Raw genomic sequence first — 14,636 nt, 5'->3', positions numbered from 1 at the left:
AAAATTTGAGCTGTATTATTTCTGCCTCAGCCTATATTTTCCAGGTTAGTTATTTTGATTTGTTCATGACTATATTGGCATAAAAGCCAAAATATATCTTGAACCCATCCTTCTCTCTACCCCATCTACCTCCACACTAATCCAACCCACCATAATCTCTTACCTGGACTTTTGAAATATCCTCCCAGCAGGTCTTCCTTTCACTTTGTCTTCCTCCCATTCATTCGTACTACAGCCAGAATTATCTTTTTGAAATGTTCTGAGATCTTTCAACGGCTTTCCATTGCACTTAGAATGAAATCTCACTTCCATAATGTTATCTACAAGGTCTTGTTGTATGTATAGCCCCTACCAATCTCTCCAACGGTATCTGATGCTACATTGCACTCTCACTCATTACACTTCAGCTACAAGGACCATCTTTCATTTCCTGAAACTCAGCTATATTTTTCTCACCTCAAATGGTTCATACATGATGTCCCTCTGCTATTTTTTTCTCTATTCTTTGCCTGGATAGTTCCTAACATCCTTAGGTCAGAGAGAGCGTTCTTATCCATTCTAAAGTAGGTTTATCTCATTATGTTCTCACATAGCATTCTATTTTTTTTCTTCTTAACACATACCACAATTTTAGTTATATATTTATGTGTGTATATTTATTTAATTTCTGTTCCCTCTCCTAGACATAGGCATGAAGACATAATCATGCGTATGTTGTTCACTATACAACCAGTACCTAGCAGAATGCTGGACCCAGAGGAAGTGCTTCATAAGTATTTGTTGAAATAAAAATAAAACATAACCTTATTATCTTGCCAAAAAGTTAGTAGCAGTGACTGGATATCTATTTCACCCATTCTTTGCTGGAGGTGTAAAACGAACCGCTTAAGTTCAGTCAGAAAAACAGACTTTTAGCCTTGCTTTATTATACCTTCTCTCTTCCCCCTATGCAAGGAAAACAAATCTTTCAGTGGCTTTCATTGCATAATGATGGTCCTCTTTGAACCTAAAGTTAGTGTAGAACAGTCTTATTTTTCTTCTAATCCCCTATTTCTCACCCACTGCTCCAGAGCACTAATTGTGCCTGCAAAATTATCTGAAAAAGAAAAACGTCTGTCTCCATAAATTATGGAATTAAGTATTTGAATTGGTTCTAAGACATTAAACATAAAGCAAGAATTTAAATATTTGTTATTAGTAGTAAAGGTATTTTAAAATAATACCTTATTTTTTATTAAGGAAGAAAACTTTTCCTCACTTCCCACTTAAAATATTTTTCATCAATTTAACCAAAAGTTAAGAAATGTAAAGCAGAGTTTAAAATTCCTAATCTAATATGTTAAAATTTTGGTCCATTCTAAATGCTAAAAAATTGAATATTTTTGCTTTAAACTAGACATTTAATGTCACTTATTATGGTTTCTGTTTTGATGGTTACAGATGGAATTTAACATGAGAAAGCTGGCTAATACACTACATGAATTTGATGTTTTTGTTTCTACCTTTAGGGCAAACTCCTGCAGTTTGATTAAATGAGACTCAGGAGCTTTGTATGTCCTTCTGAAATTAATACATAGGCACATAAGTGAGGAAAGCTTTATTATAAATCAAGAATGACTATTAAAAATGATAAACACCTGCATTTCCTCACTGAAGATGTATTCACCATATGACCTCACTTATATAGACATGTTTGTTTAATATAATTTTTCAATATTAATACACAGCCACAGTTTATTGAATCATAACAATTTTGGGGTATTATCAAGTTCATCATCTTAAATACAGAGAGTCAGAGAATAAGATAACCAAATCTCCCCCAAAATTAAATTAAATATCTTTTGGCAACTTGACCTAATAATGGACAAAAACTAACCACAAACCATTTTCCAATTTTTCCCACTTACTAGTATGTTAAAAATATACATGGTAGCTGTTTCATGGACTGAACACAAATAACTCTAATGATACATATTTTGAGCTTTCTCTAAAACCTGTTTGTAATGAGGTAATAAAGCAGACACACTTAGTGACAGATTTTAAAAGCTTACCATTCTTTGCTGAGACGACAGAACGCTGTCCCAGTCAGCATCTTGTTGAATGGTATTGACAAGTGTTGGTAGCTCCTCAGAGTGAGGTTTGTTGTGCATTATGGGGTGCAGAGGCAGATGGGAGGCCACATGTTGATCACTGCCCTCTTCCTTTTCTCTTGAGGTCAAATCTTGGGTCATCGCTTCCTCTCCATCAGCTGCACAGGCAAATGGAGAGGTGGCTTGCTTGGAAGACATTCTTCTGCAGAAAAAGGAAACAAAATGGATTTTTTTTAAAGACTGTCTGGTTTTCTGTTATTGAGTTCTATGAGCTGTTTGTATATTCTGGATTTAAGCCCCTGTCAGTCGCATTGTTCGCAAATATTTTCTCCCAGTCCGTAGGTTGTCTGTTTTGTTTTGTTTATGGTTTCCTCTGCTGTGCAAAAGCTTGTAAGTTTAATGAGGTCCCATTTGTTTATTTTTGCTTTTATTTCTATTGCCTTAGTAGGCTGACCTAAGAAAACACTGCTATGATTTATGTTAGAGAGTGTTTTGCCTGTGTTCTCTTCTAGGAGATTTATGGTATCCTGTCTTACGTTTAAATCTTCAAGCCATTTTGAGCTTATTTTTGTGTATGGTGTGAGGGAGTGTTCTAACTTTACTGATTTACATGCGGCTGTCCAGCTTTTCCAACACCACTTGCTGAAAAGACTGTCTTTTCTCCATTGCATACTCTTGCCTCCTTTGTTGAAGATTAATTGACCGCAGGTGTGTGGGTTTATTTCTGGGCTCTCTATTCTGTTCCATTGATCTATATTGCTTATTACAAGAGAAATGCAAATCACAACTACAATGAGGTATCCTCACACTGGTGAGAATGGCCATCACTAAAAAGTCCACAAACAATAAATGTTGAAGAGGATGTGGAGAAAAGGGAACCTTCCTACCCTGTTGGTGGGAATGCAATTTGGTGCAGCCACTATAGAAAACAGTATGGAGATTCCTTGACAAACCAAAAATAGAGTAATCATATGATCCAGCAATACCACTGCTGGGCACATATCTGGACAAAATTCTAATTCAAAAAGTTACATGTACCTCAATGTTCATGGCAGCATTATTTACAATAGCCAAGACGTGGAAGCAAACTAAATGTCCATCGACAGATGACTAGATAAAGAAGTTGTGGTATGTGTATGTATGTATGTGTATATATATAGATATATATCTCCTACTCAACTACTCAGCCATAAAAAGAATAAAATCATGCCATTTGCAGCAACATGGATGGACTTATCATACTAAGAGATTATACTAAGTGAAGTAAGTCAGACAAAGACAATTATCATATGATACCACTTATATGTGGAAACTTTAAAAATGAACTTATTTACAGAACAGAAACAGACTCATGGACATAGAAAACAATCTTATGGTTATTAGAGGGGAGGGATAATTTAGAAGTTTGGGGTTAGCAGATACAAACACTATATACAAAATAGACAAACAGCAAGGTCCTACTGTATAGTGCAGGGAACTATATTCAATAGCTTGTAATAACTTGTAATGAAAAAGAATATATATATATGTATAACTGAATCACTCTGCTGTACACAAGAAACTAACACAACGTTGTAAATCAACTATACTTCAATTAAAAATTTTTAACAAAAAGGGCCATCAGTGACAAAAGAATAAGCCATCCCTTATATTTCACTAATTCAGGAAAAAAGGAAAATTCTCCAACTTCAGATATGTTTACGATCCACTCTAAACCACTGAAAGAGAAATCTTAGCTTATCTGTTCCACTTTTCCTCTTTGCTTTTAAAAAACTCAGCAAACTTCTTCCCAGCATTGCTGCATATTTTCTTTCTTACCAATCCACAAATGAAATTTTTATGGAATAAGTTTTCTTAATGTATAGTATATGTATGTGTGTATTTTTTTCTCCCAGCTCTCTCAAGAAGCTTATAATCTTATTGAGAGTGATTCAGTTGATGGCTAGCAATGAAAAAATAAAATGAATGAGTGAATATATAGCAAATGAGCCAGTTTGGAGGATGATTTAAAATTACAAATAATGAAATTTCTCTTAGGCTCTATGTAGGAAGAAAGGAAGTCTAAGTAAGAAAATATAATCAGGAAAGTAAGTAATCTATGATGAAAGTCCTAAACAAATTTGGTCCTGACTTCTCAGTTTACACCTTGTATTATGAGTATTAGGCCTAACACTGTTTAGTGTCAATCTGATCCTTTTCTAAAGAACTTCAAGCTGTGTCAACTGCTGTAACTAAACTTTTAAGTGACATATTGATTAACTGATAACATTAGATTAGTCTTAAGGCAATTTTGTGACATTTTAACTAAGTATATGAAATAACTATGCCTTATTTCATATTAGAAAGTACATATGAGATTCAAAGCATTTTCTATTAAAATAGTAAAATGTCTACTATGCATGATATTTTTAAAATTCCAAAAACAAATACCGAACTTTCATCTATGTATCCACAAGTAAATATCAACTACATTCAGCACAAAGTCTTCATTCTGTGCTTCCATATATAATCAGAAAATCATGATTATTAAGCAGAATTTCAAAACTTTTAGAATATTACTTTATCAAGACAATTTTCTTAGCAAAATGTTTAGAAATAAAATCACCAAAAATTTATAACTTAAAAGAAGAGACACATATTTTTCTAAAACTTTACATTATTGTTGGTTTAAAGTATCTTTAGCTCTAAAATTGCTGTGTAACGAAAGGAATAAAATCTCCACCTTAATTGCTCTTTAACATTAATTGATTTCATACCATTTTTTCAAAAATGCACAAATCAGTTAACATAGGAAACCACATGAGCATTTTTCAAATCAGCAAATCATTAACTTGCTAGTACTGTTTCTACAGACAAATAAATACTGATTAAAGGGTCTAGAAATCTGAGATTAACAGTTAAATTTACAAATCTGTCACATGCTTTCATGAATATTGCAGTGAAGGAAATATCAAGTGCAAAGAAAAATAATTAAGTTAATTCCAATTTAAACAGTAGTTTTTATGTAGCAGCCCATGTTTCACATAGGATTTAACAGCTAATGCTAAATTTCTCACAATTAATGAGGGGGCTCAGATTTAGTATCCTACAGTGAAAAAAATTAATATAAGATCAGCTAATCTAATTATGCACAGTTCTAAATAAAAGTATTAAAAGCTTTTGAAGTGCTTTGAAACATATTAAAATGCTGATACCTACTTACAATAATCATTCTACAAATAATAAAAATGTAATCTATTAGACTTGATACTAGTAAATAACATGGAGGAAAGAAAGTACAGAAGTATGTCTATATTTTCTCTGAGGAGAAAGAAATGAAATGTTCTTAAGAGTACTACAGGAAAGAGTCACATAAGTATATTCTTGACTAATTTTCATCAATACGGCCAAATGGAGAAATGTATACATACTTAGGGAAAATGATACCAAAGGATGTTTCTTAGCATACAGGAATCATTCTAGAGCTAACTTCATCAGCCTCATAAATACTATAGTAAAACCAGGCAAATTATAACTGTTCTGCAAGTTTATCAAGAGCCTGCCATAAACAACAGGAGTGTTTTCATAGTTGAGATAACAATACCAAAAATGTAATCATTGACATTTAAAACAAAAGAATGAACTTACTGCTGCTTTTTAAAATAGCTAAATACAATTGAAAGTCATAATGCAAAACTCAGAGTGACTCTAGTTCCCCAACAAACATCCTCTTATTATAAAATAACTTGGCTCCTTCCAATAGCAGTATCTGTGATTGTTACTTCAGTATAAATTAATCATGACACAAAATCCAAAATGAAAAGTCTCTTAAGAATAATTTCAACTATAAACTGCACCAATGAACAATAGAGCACAATTCTAATTAAACACAACCATGCAGCTGTAAAAATAGACTAAATCTGTCCAAAGCTAGGAGTTGAGTTTAAAGGCTGGTTTGTTAGAGTGTTTTCTTAAGGAAAGCTGGGCCCTCAGTCTTAATCAGCCAATAAATTATTTCCTGCAATTACATTAAATAGAAAATTATCTTCAAATGGGGAGTGTTAATTGAAAATCAAAATTCAGAGGGAAGTTTAGAAATTACATGCTGAATACAATTAGTGAGGAAAGGCTTCACCTCTACTTCATCAACAGTCTTCTGGTGATTCCTCCAGTGACCATTTAGGAAAGCTACCAATTTATAGTATCACACAATTTGTCTTTTACTTTGCACCTACAAACACAAATGTGTATCAAGGTTGCAAATAAAAGATAGGCTGCCAAAAAAAAGTAATATTAAATCTGACTGTTCACTCTCAGTTCACACCATTGTTTAGGGACAAGGAGGGGGAGAAAGTAGGACAATAATGGTTAAAAACCAAGGAAGGTATACTTTACTTCAAAATCCCTCCCTTTAGCAAAGGAATTAATGTTGTTTTTTTTTTTTTTTTGTCCCAAGAATACTTTTCCATTTCATATTTTATTTAATTTCTTGTGTTTACTGTAGTTTTCAATAAGTTGTTAGCAGAGAAAAAGGTGATCTTTGTTCTTTCAGCTAGGTATTGCTCCACTGTGGGCACTTCCTTTTGATAAAGTTGTTGGGTCTGTTTCAGGTTTGTTTTTTGTTATTTTTGTTGTAGTTTTTTGTTTGGATGGTGGTTTTGCAGTATTTTTAAAAGGAACATGTGCACAAATTCTTTTTAATGAATAGTTTATTAAATAAATCTTAAATTTACTGATTATTAGATTCAATTTACTGATTTTTTTTTGCACAATTATTTTATTATGGAACACTTTAACTTACTGATTATATCCTCATTCATTTCATTTCTTCACTTTAGCTTTCCCTTTTACTAGACCAAGTAAACCATATTCTAGAAGCTACAAAGATACTTGATTTGGTAATGCCTTTACTATCATCACTGCACCATGGCCACTCTCCTTTAGAAACTCATAAATCAAATATATATTTGTTTCAATGTTTTAAAATATCACATGGGACACTTTTATTTTTAGTCCTCATATCAGTAATTTTCCATTACAAAAACTTTCACCCCCAGTGTATTAGAATAGCATCTTACTTTAGCTGCTTCCATGTACAACTAATAAGCAAAAGAATTAAAATCCTTGTGAAAATGGTCCATTTCTATGTGACTCAACTTTGTTTTATTTTTGCACTGTTATAACTTAAAAATCATTCAAATGAATTGTTTTTTTAATTTGTATTAAAAAAATCTCCCTAGTTATACCCCCTGAAAACAGGGGTTTATAATGGAAGTGCTGACACAACCCTAACTAAAGCAGCGCAAATGTTGCCGCTATAATACACAAAATCAAGTTCTATTATTCTAAACTATCCTCGCTCATGGGATTTTTCTTTACTGTGCTCCCAGCCAAACTGCTGAAGCATGAAAAATTTAAATGCAATCAAATGCGCCCAATTCTACTTTACTAGAACAAGTGTCTACAGTGGTACAATCTTAAAAGGAGATGCAACAGATTTGTTTGGTGTTTTTTTTAACTGTTTATTTATAATACAGTGCATTGGAGATAAAATAAAAGGGGAAATTACACTCACATGGTACCAGTGTATTGACTACACAGAGTACATTATAATCAGAGAGAAAAACTACATTGTCAACTTATCACATTGGTTAAACAAGATGGTTTTCTGGGGCATAGCTATTATCAAGTAAAACCTCCAAAGAGAATTACAAATCTTTGGGACACATAGGACTAAATTCCCATCATATGTTCCCTGAGTGTGAAATGTCTCTACCCAGCAGATCAAGTGAATTCCCAAGACGCCAGCCATTGGGAAGAACATCAGGGCTTAGGACTTTTGAAAATGAGATTGTAGGAAATAAAGTCTCCAGTAATTGATAATGTTTTCTAGGAAGCCAGTAGGAGTGCCTCTAGGAAGATGATACTTATTTTACTCCAAAACCCCACTATAAAATCTGAATGTTTAGGCCATTACCAACCTACTTAGACAATAAATTTACTTTATGTTCTTTAACAAGAAATCAAGATTAGCTGGTCCAAGATTTGATAAGTTGGTGAGAACTAAATATTAAGTTAACACATTAAGTCCTCTATCTCAGAAAAATCATATTTTCTAGAATTTTAAATCTTTTTTATTTGATGATTTTTTAAAATGGTCATTTTTATGTTTAAAAGTTAGGATTATTTTAAAACAACTTTCTAATAAGGCATAGCCATTTGAAACTACTTCTTTTTTCTCTACCATTGCTAGAAAGAATTCACCCCAAAACTATCATTTGGGACTTACACAATTATCCAAAGGAGCCACTGAATTTATTAGAACAATATTTTTAACCTGTTTTTTTCTTAATGTTTTCATTACTTCTAAGATTATTATCAAATGGCATTCACTTTTTAGGAGGGTTACATTTACTCAAAAGAAGCCCTGTTTTTAACATAAAGCAACATTTTAACAGTTGGTTTACTTTCAGAAAAAATTAAAAATTCAGGCCAACATTCACATTTATTTTTGCAACTCAGCCCCAGGCTACCAAGGTAGACTTACTTCAGTCAGATAATTCACTGTTAATTTAATGCTGCAATTGATCTGATACTGAGAAACAAACAACTAATTTTCAAAAAACATAACACAGTGCCTCTCATTTTAAGGAGCATGAGTAACAGATATGTTCAGCTGCCAAAATGCACAATACCCAGGAACCCCTACAAAGGATGCCAGTCCACCCAGCCTAGGGCAAAGAATGATTTAAAAACCTTCTTCCGGTACCTCCAATTCCCACGTTTAAGTATTGGGGAAAGGGTGGACAGGCCGGGGGAGGGACTCTAATTCCAGACATTAAAATGAAGATATCCCTTTAAAAACTTTTCCCCGCTTCATTCAGGTAACGCCTGAGGGCTGTTATTGATTCTTTGTGTTGTTTTATCCAGCACTACCTCCTATCCCTCATTCTACCTCCAAACTTCCCCAGGCTTCTGCCAGGTTTCTCTCTCTTCCATCTGTTTAATAAGTAAATGAGAAAATTCAGTGAAAAATAAGGCAGATGCTTCAGAGCTACCTTGGAGGGTTAGAAATCTATCTTTTAAAGTTCATAGTGGCTCTTTCTGAGCATACATGGTAACATATACAGACAATATCTGTTCGAAGAAAACTCACTGATTTGAGTTAGCTGTCAAATCAATAGAGATGAGGCAAACGAAATATGCTTGAAGCCCTTGAAGTATGTCTAAGAAGGGGGCTTAAATTAATTGATTTTGACTTATCTAAGGCTTCTAATTTTTCACACCAGAGCTCCAAAATTGTCTTCAAAGGCCTTCTGAGGTTCTTACAAAACAGGGACTACCTGGAACAGATTCTTCTCAAGTCATCAAAGTTTGTGTTTCTAGAGTTTATATTTAGCTGACAATATTGCTGTCACTTTATATAGCTTAAGACTGTTCTTTGGACTAGAGCTCATATGTCTTGGAATGCTTTGACTCATGAATTGTTTCTCCTGATAATGTTACATCACGTAACCACCTCTGTCTAATTGGTTAGTATCTGCTGGAAGAGGCCGGCAACCACCCTAATGACTGGCCTGCCTGACTGACTGCCTATGGAAAACCTATAATTATTACATGTGTCTCTGAGTATCTAGTTTCTTCTCGGGATCGAAACAACTTGCCTTCATGCAACCTCTATCTATACTTTTTGCTTAATAGAAATAATATTGAATTTTTCTCACAACTTATCTACCAATAACTTGTTGAGATTTTTGCTCTGGAAAGCCAGGCCTAGAATATATAAATAAAATCAGTTACCTAACAATAAGAGTGAAACCACACAATGGCTACTATAAATATACACTAACTAAGAGGATTTTAATCAAGCACAATGACTTTATAGCTCAAATGAAAGACCTCTATGTAGCCTGAGTAAAGAAAGCTGTCTAAAATAATAGCAGAATGAATTTATTTATTTATGTTCACTTTGAATCTCCTCTTCACATGAAATGAGAACCATAATTTTTAAAGTAAACACTAAACATATCTTTGTCAGCTTGAAACCAATCTACTAGTATGGAAGCCCAATTACAGGATAACTTACCCAATTATCAATAAAAATTATAAACCAGAACAATAACTTCTCAGAGAGAAAAGAGTAGGTAGGAAGCTGTCACTATACTTTTCCATTCTCACCTCTATTTTCACTTTTTAATATTGCTAGAAAAAAGGAAAAAATAAAAATCTATACTATACTGTTTCAAAAAATGAAGGCTCACACATGGTGACAGTGAGCAAAGCTACATAAAGAAGCTGATCTCTCAGGTTCTCCTTTAGCTAAATAAAGCAAGCCAGCAATTCCTCTCTTTCAGGTAATGAAATAAAATATAAATTTGGGGTTTCTATCAGATAAGAGGAAGAGGGCCAGAAAGAAGAGGAAGGGGGAGGGGGAGGCGAAAGGGTGGGCTGGAGAAGGGAAAGGGGAGGGACGAAGGGGAAAGAGGAGGAGAGAAACAACCATGGCTTTGCAGTTCATTTTCAGTTTGTCTACTTAATGAAAACCTCATTGTACAACACTGAAAACCATTTCCAGCAGGCAAAGTATTTCTGATTCAGCAGAGGTTACACAAGCATCAAAGCAGTTAAATATAGGTGCCAAGCCACATTGCCAGGAGCTCTTAGTACTGTGAGTTAGTGTTACCTGACAGCTTAGTGAATATAAAATTACTTGTTTCTCCAATTGAAGACAATCAAATTGTCACCTTCCATTGTAATAATGCACAACTAGTGATCAGCAAAGTGCAAACATAATTACCATGAAGAAAACAAAAAGTCAAATCTAAATCCCTCCACAGAGTAAACACATCTATCTGGCTTCCCCCAAAAAGGAGTGCATTTGAATGCTGAATGCTATGATGCAATCTTTATTATTTAACAGCAAGATTTATTAGTCTTACATTAAATTAAAATGGAAAACAATAAGAAAGACCAATTAATAAAAAGTGAATACAAATACCAGTAAGAGCACTACAACTTTCCAGACAGAGTATAGACCTACAAATTGTACCATTGCCATTTGAGACGATAATGTTAAATGTATGTTAGCAGCACAACCATTATAAAAACTACACTTTCAGAGATTTCTTTCTAGCCTAGAAACCTTTCAGAAGGTTGAAATAGACAAGTAGTATCCAAACTCAAAAGCTTTTGTCTTAAATTTTCCTTAAAAATGTTATGCTTTATTATTGTATTCTAAAGTGGCCTGTATTTTTGAGGTTGAAATTCACCTCACAAAATTGATTTAGGATCTCTATCCAAGTTTAGAAAAAGAACCAAGCATAGGGTACATGTCCACAACTTTTTTTACTGAGATACTCAGCATCTGGAATTTTGTCCAAATTTGGTGGCCAGATTGGCCCACTATGAAAAGTGATTTCAGTAACCCAAAGCTGGGTTAGTATTAAAGTCCTGAAAATTTGACAGAGTTCTCCCATACCCTGAAGAGTCCTAAGATGTAAATACAGATGTTGCTCCAAACAAACTTCTTTTTTACAAGCTCTCTTGGTAAAGTGATTTTCTATCTCTCTAACTCAAAATATAAAATATTCAGATTTACATCATTCCTTCCAACATGAAAAACCTATCTTTCCTATTTCAAAACACTCCTAACACAGGAGTTTTCTTCTTTCATCAATAATGGTCTCCTTTTTGTCAGAAAAGTGTATCTTACTGGTGGCTAATGCCTGATATTCCATTTTTACCTGATATCGCTATTCTAAATAATTTCATTTGTAATCCTCTAACACAAAAATGGATCAGTTGAAGGAGAAGGGGAAGCACAGCACCAGAGAAAGTGGAATGAATTAGGAACAACATAAGATTCCCTGGGCTTGAATCTTAGCATTTAAATTCAGACATTTGCAATTGGATATATCATTCCTTAGAATAATGCTTTCATCCCTTATAAACCTGAAATGGCAAATTAATCTCACATTTGCATTCTTATTCTACCATTCCTCCATTTTATTAGGAAAGTGTGGAGAAAATGGTGAGATGAAAGCACTGGGTTGACTTCATGGCAAAATCAAAAGCAGAATAAGGATGAGAGAAACAGGAGACAGGGAAAGACTGAAGTCTAGTTGTAAGTTTTATTGTGATTTGAAATAAATTTCTTACCAGTAAGAGAAGTCTGGATGTGAGAAATAAGACTGTTTAAAGAAAAGGTCTTTTTCCTTCACCCTGCCAACTTTCAAGTAATATAATAAAGTTTTTTTCCCAAAGGACCCTACTTATAAGCTTAACACAATAAAAACTTCCTTGAAAGGGGGGTTCAATCAGTATTTTTTAACTTCAACAATGAGTAACTTTTATGTTCCTAAAATTATGTTCCTACAGAATATTCCTTATAATATAGTAATAATAAAAAGTATCTGCAAGAAGAAAAGGAAACTTGTTGTCAGAGAATGTCTTCCAGACCCAGGGAGATAAATGCTTGCATAAATATTATCAAAAGCTTATAGTAAGTGGAAGAAAAACAGAAAACATTAGACAATTTTGATTTTTTTTAAAAAAAGAAGTTTATGCTATATAATCCATGAATATAGGGATCATGTCTGTCTTATTACTGGATCCCCATGCCCAGCAAGATGCTCAACACATTGCAGATAATCAATAACATTGGAAAGAAAGAGAGAGGAAAAATCAGAGGGAGAGATAAGCAAATAGCTTATTTTTTTAAATTAACGTGGATAGATAATTACAGAAAATGCCACTCACATGTTAACGCTGCCCACCCAAACATTATTCTTTCTCTCTATTCTTTTTACCAAAAGTCTCATTCCTTAGCATCTAAATCATATGATTTTTATATCTGTATCTTCAACAATGATCTTTCTCTCACCTCCCTGAAACACAACAGTCCTCAACTGACTGCTAGACATTAATACCAAGATGTATTGTTATGTCATACTCAACAAAACTTAAAATTCTTCAACACCTCATTCATTCACACACAGAAGAGCATCAATCTCAGAATCATCCAAGTTCAAAATATGAACACTATATCCATTTCCTCTTTTTTATCCTTGTTCTTCATTTCCAGCCTGTCATTAAGCTCCACCAACTCATTCTTAATGTTTCTCACACTCATACCTTCTTACCATACTCATAATCACCTTAGTACAGGGCCTTATTACACTTCATGTCTAGACTCTTGCAACCAATTGTAAACTGATTCCCCTCATTTCAGTATCTCCACCTCCAAATCAATCTTACTGTCACTCCCACTATCAGGCACTCACTCTCTTGATCAAGAAAAATCAGTGGCTCTCCCCTGATGGACAGAAAAAGTCCAAACTCTTGACTTTGGCATTCAAGGCCCTCCATCCAGATCCAATCAATCTTTCTAGACTTATCTTTTAGTGTCTACACTTTAACCTTCTACTCTAACGAGACTAATATACTCAGACTTCACTTATTGCTGCCTCCCAGTCTTTTCTCTGCCTGCCTCTCCCGACTTCCTTTGTCTTCCTTTTGTATCACTAGGAAACCAACTGAGCCTATTCCAAGTAACTGTGATCCACCCTTCTTCTAATCAGTTCTAATGAGAGCTTTGAAATTTTATTTTTTATATAACCCATTCAACACTTAATGCATATTATCTTACACAATCTGTTTAAAATATATGCTATCATTATATTTTTATGTGTAATCCCAACCGAATTACAAACTTTTCAAGAACAAGAACAAAACACCAGGTCCCTCTGTATTCCCACAGCACCTAGTACAATACATTGCACAAAGAAAACACTCAATAAATATTTGCCTAATTATATAATGTTATTAAATGAATAGGCAGAAAGAAATATAGGGTATTATATTTAAGCAAAGGATTTAAAGTAAAGTTTCTAGATGTCTGTGCATAACTTGGTTTTCCACAGATGTCTCCTCTTCCCCCACCCCATGGCCAATAAAATTCATTTCATACTTTAAAAGTTCTACATATTCAATGGCAAAAGACAAAAACCAAAAAATCATCAATCTACACTGTTAGAAACATTCAATAGATGGATAGATGCACAGGCAGACAAAAGGCTATGGATGGGTGGATGGATGGATAGATGTTGAAAAGATACAGTAGTATTTAGAAAGTACCAGTCCCTGTGTTGAGTACTGCTAAATGTATTATCTCACTTAGTTCTCAAAACAACTATAGGAATTAGATAATTTCACTATCCCTGTTTTACAGATAAGGAAACCAAGGCACAAAAATGTCTATTAAAATTTTTTTTAACTTGGCTAAGGTCATGCCTAGTACATACAGAAGGCAAAATTTGAACTCAGGTGGTCTAACTCCAGAGCAGATGCTATTAGAATGAAAGATAACTGACAGTCAATCTAAATTAAATGAATTATTAACTACTTTCAATTTTCATTGAATTTTTCTTTACTAGTTCATAGCCCATTCATTTCAAGGTTCAGAGAAGTATGAAATACAATTTCTACCTTTCAGCTCTTACCAGAAAAGCCATATCAAAAGCATCAGATACAACTGGAGCTGTTTCACTACAAGAATAGGTGCGGAGG

At 33.8% G+C, this 14,636-nt stretch overlaps 1 protein-coding gene across 35 annotated transcripts in view; it reads right to left on the bottom strand.

The window, feature by feature from the left end:
* The window catches only part of SOX6 (SRY-box transcription factor 6), a 561,278-nt gene that overhangs the window by 329,848 nt on the left and 216,794 nt on the right, over positions 1-14,636 (bottom strand). For all 35 annotated transcript variants that reach the window (XM_074372343.1, XM_074372328.1, XM_074372335.1 and 32 more), the window contains one exon: positions 2,052-2,292. In XM_074372343.1, the coding sequence (XP_074228444.1) occupies positions 2,052-2,288 (237 nt within the window). In that variant the 5' untranslated portion in view covers positions 2,289-2,292. The remainder of the gene's footprint in view (positions 1-2,051; positions 2,293-14,636) is intronic.

Source organism: Camelus bactrianus, chromosome 10 (genome assembly GCF_048773025.1).
Source record: "Camelus bactrianus isolate YW-2024 breed Bactrian camel chromosome 10, ASM4877302v1, whole genome shotgun sequence".
Taxonomy (NCBI): Eukaryota; Metazoa; Chordata; class Mammalia; order Artiodactyla; family Camelidae; genus Camelus; species Camelus bactrianus.
This window is presented reverse-complemented; position numbering and strand designations above follow the sequence as displayed.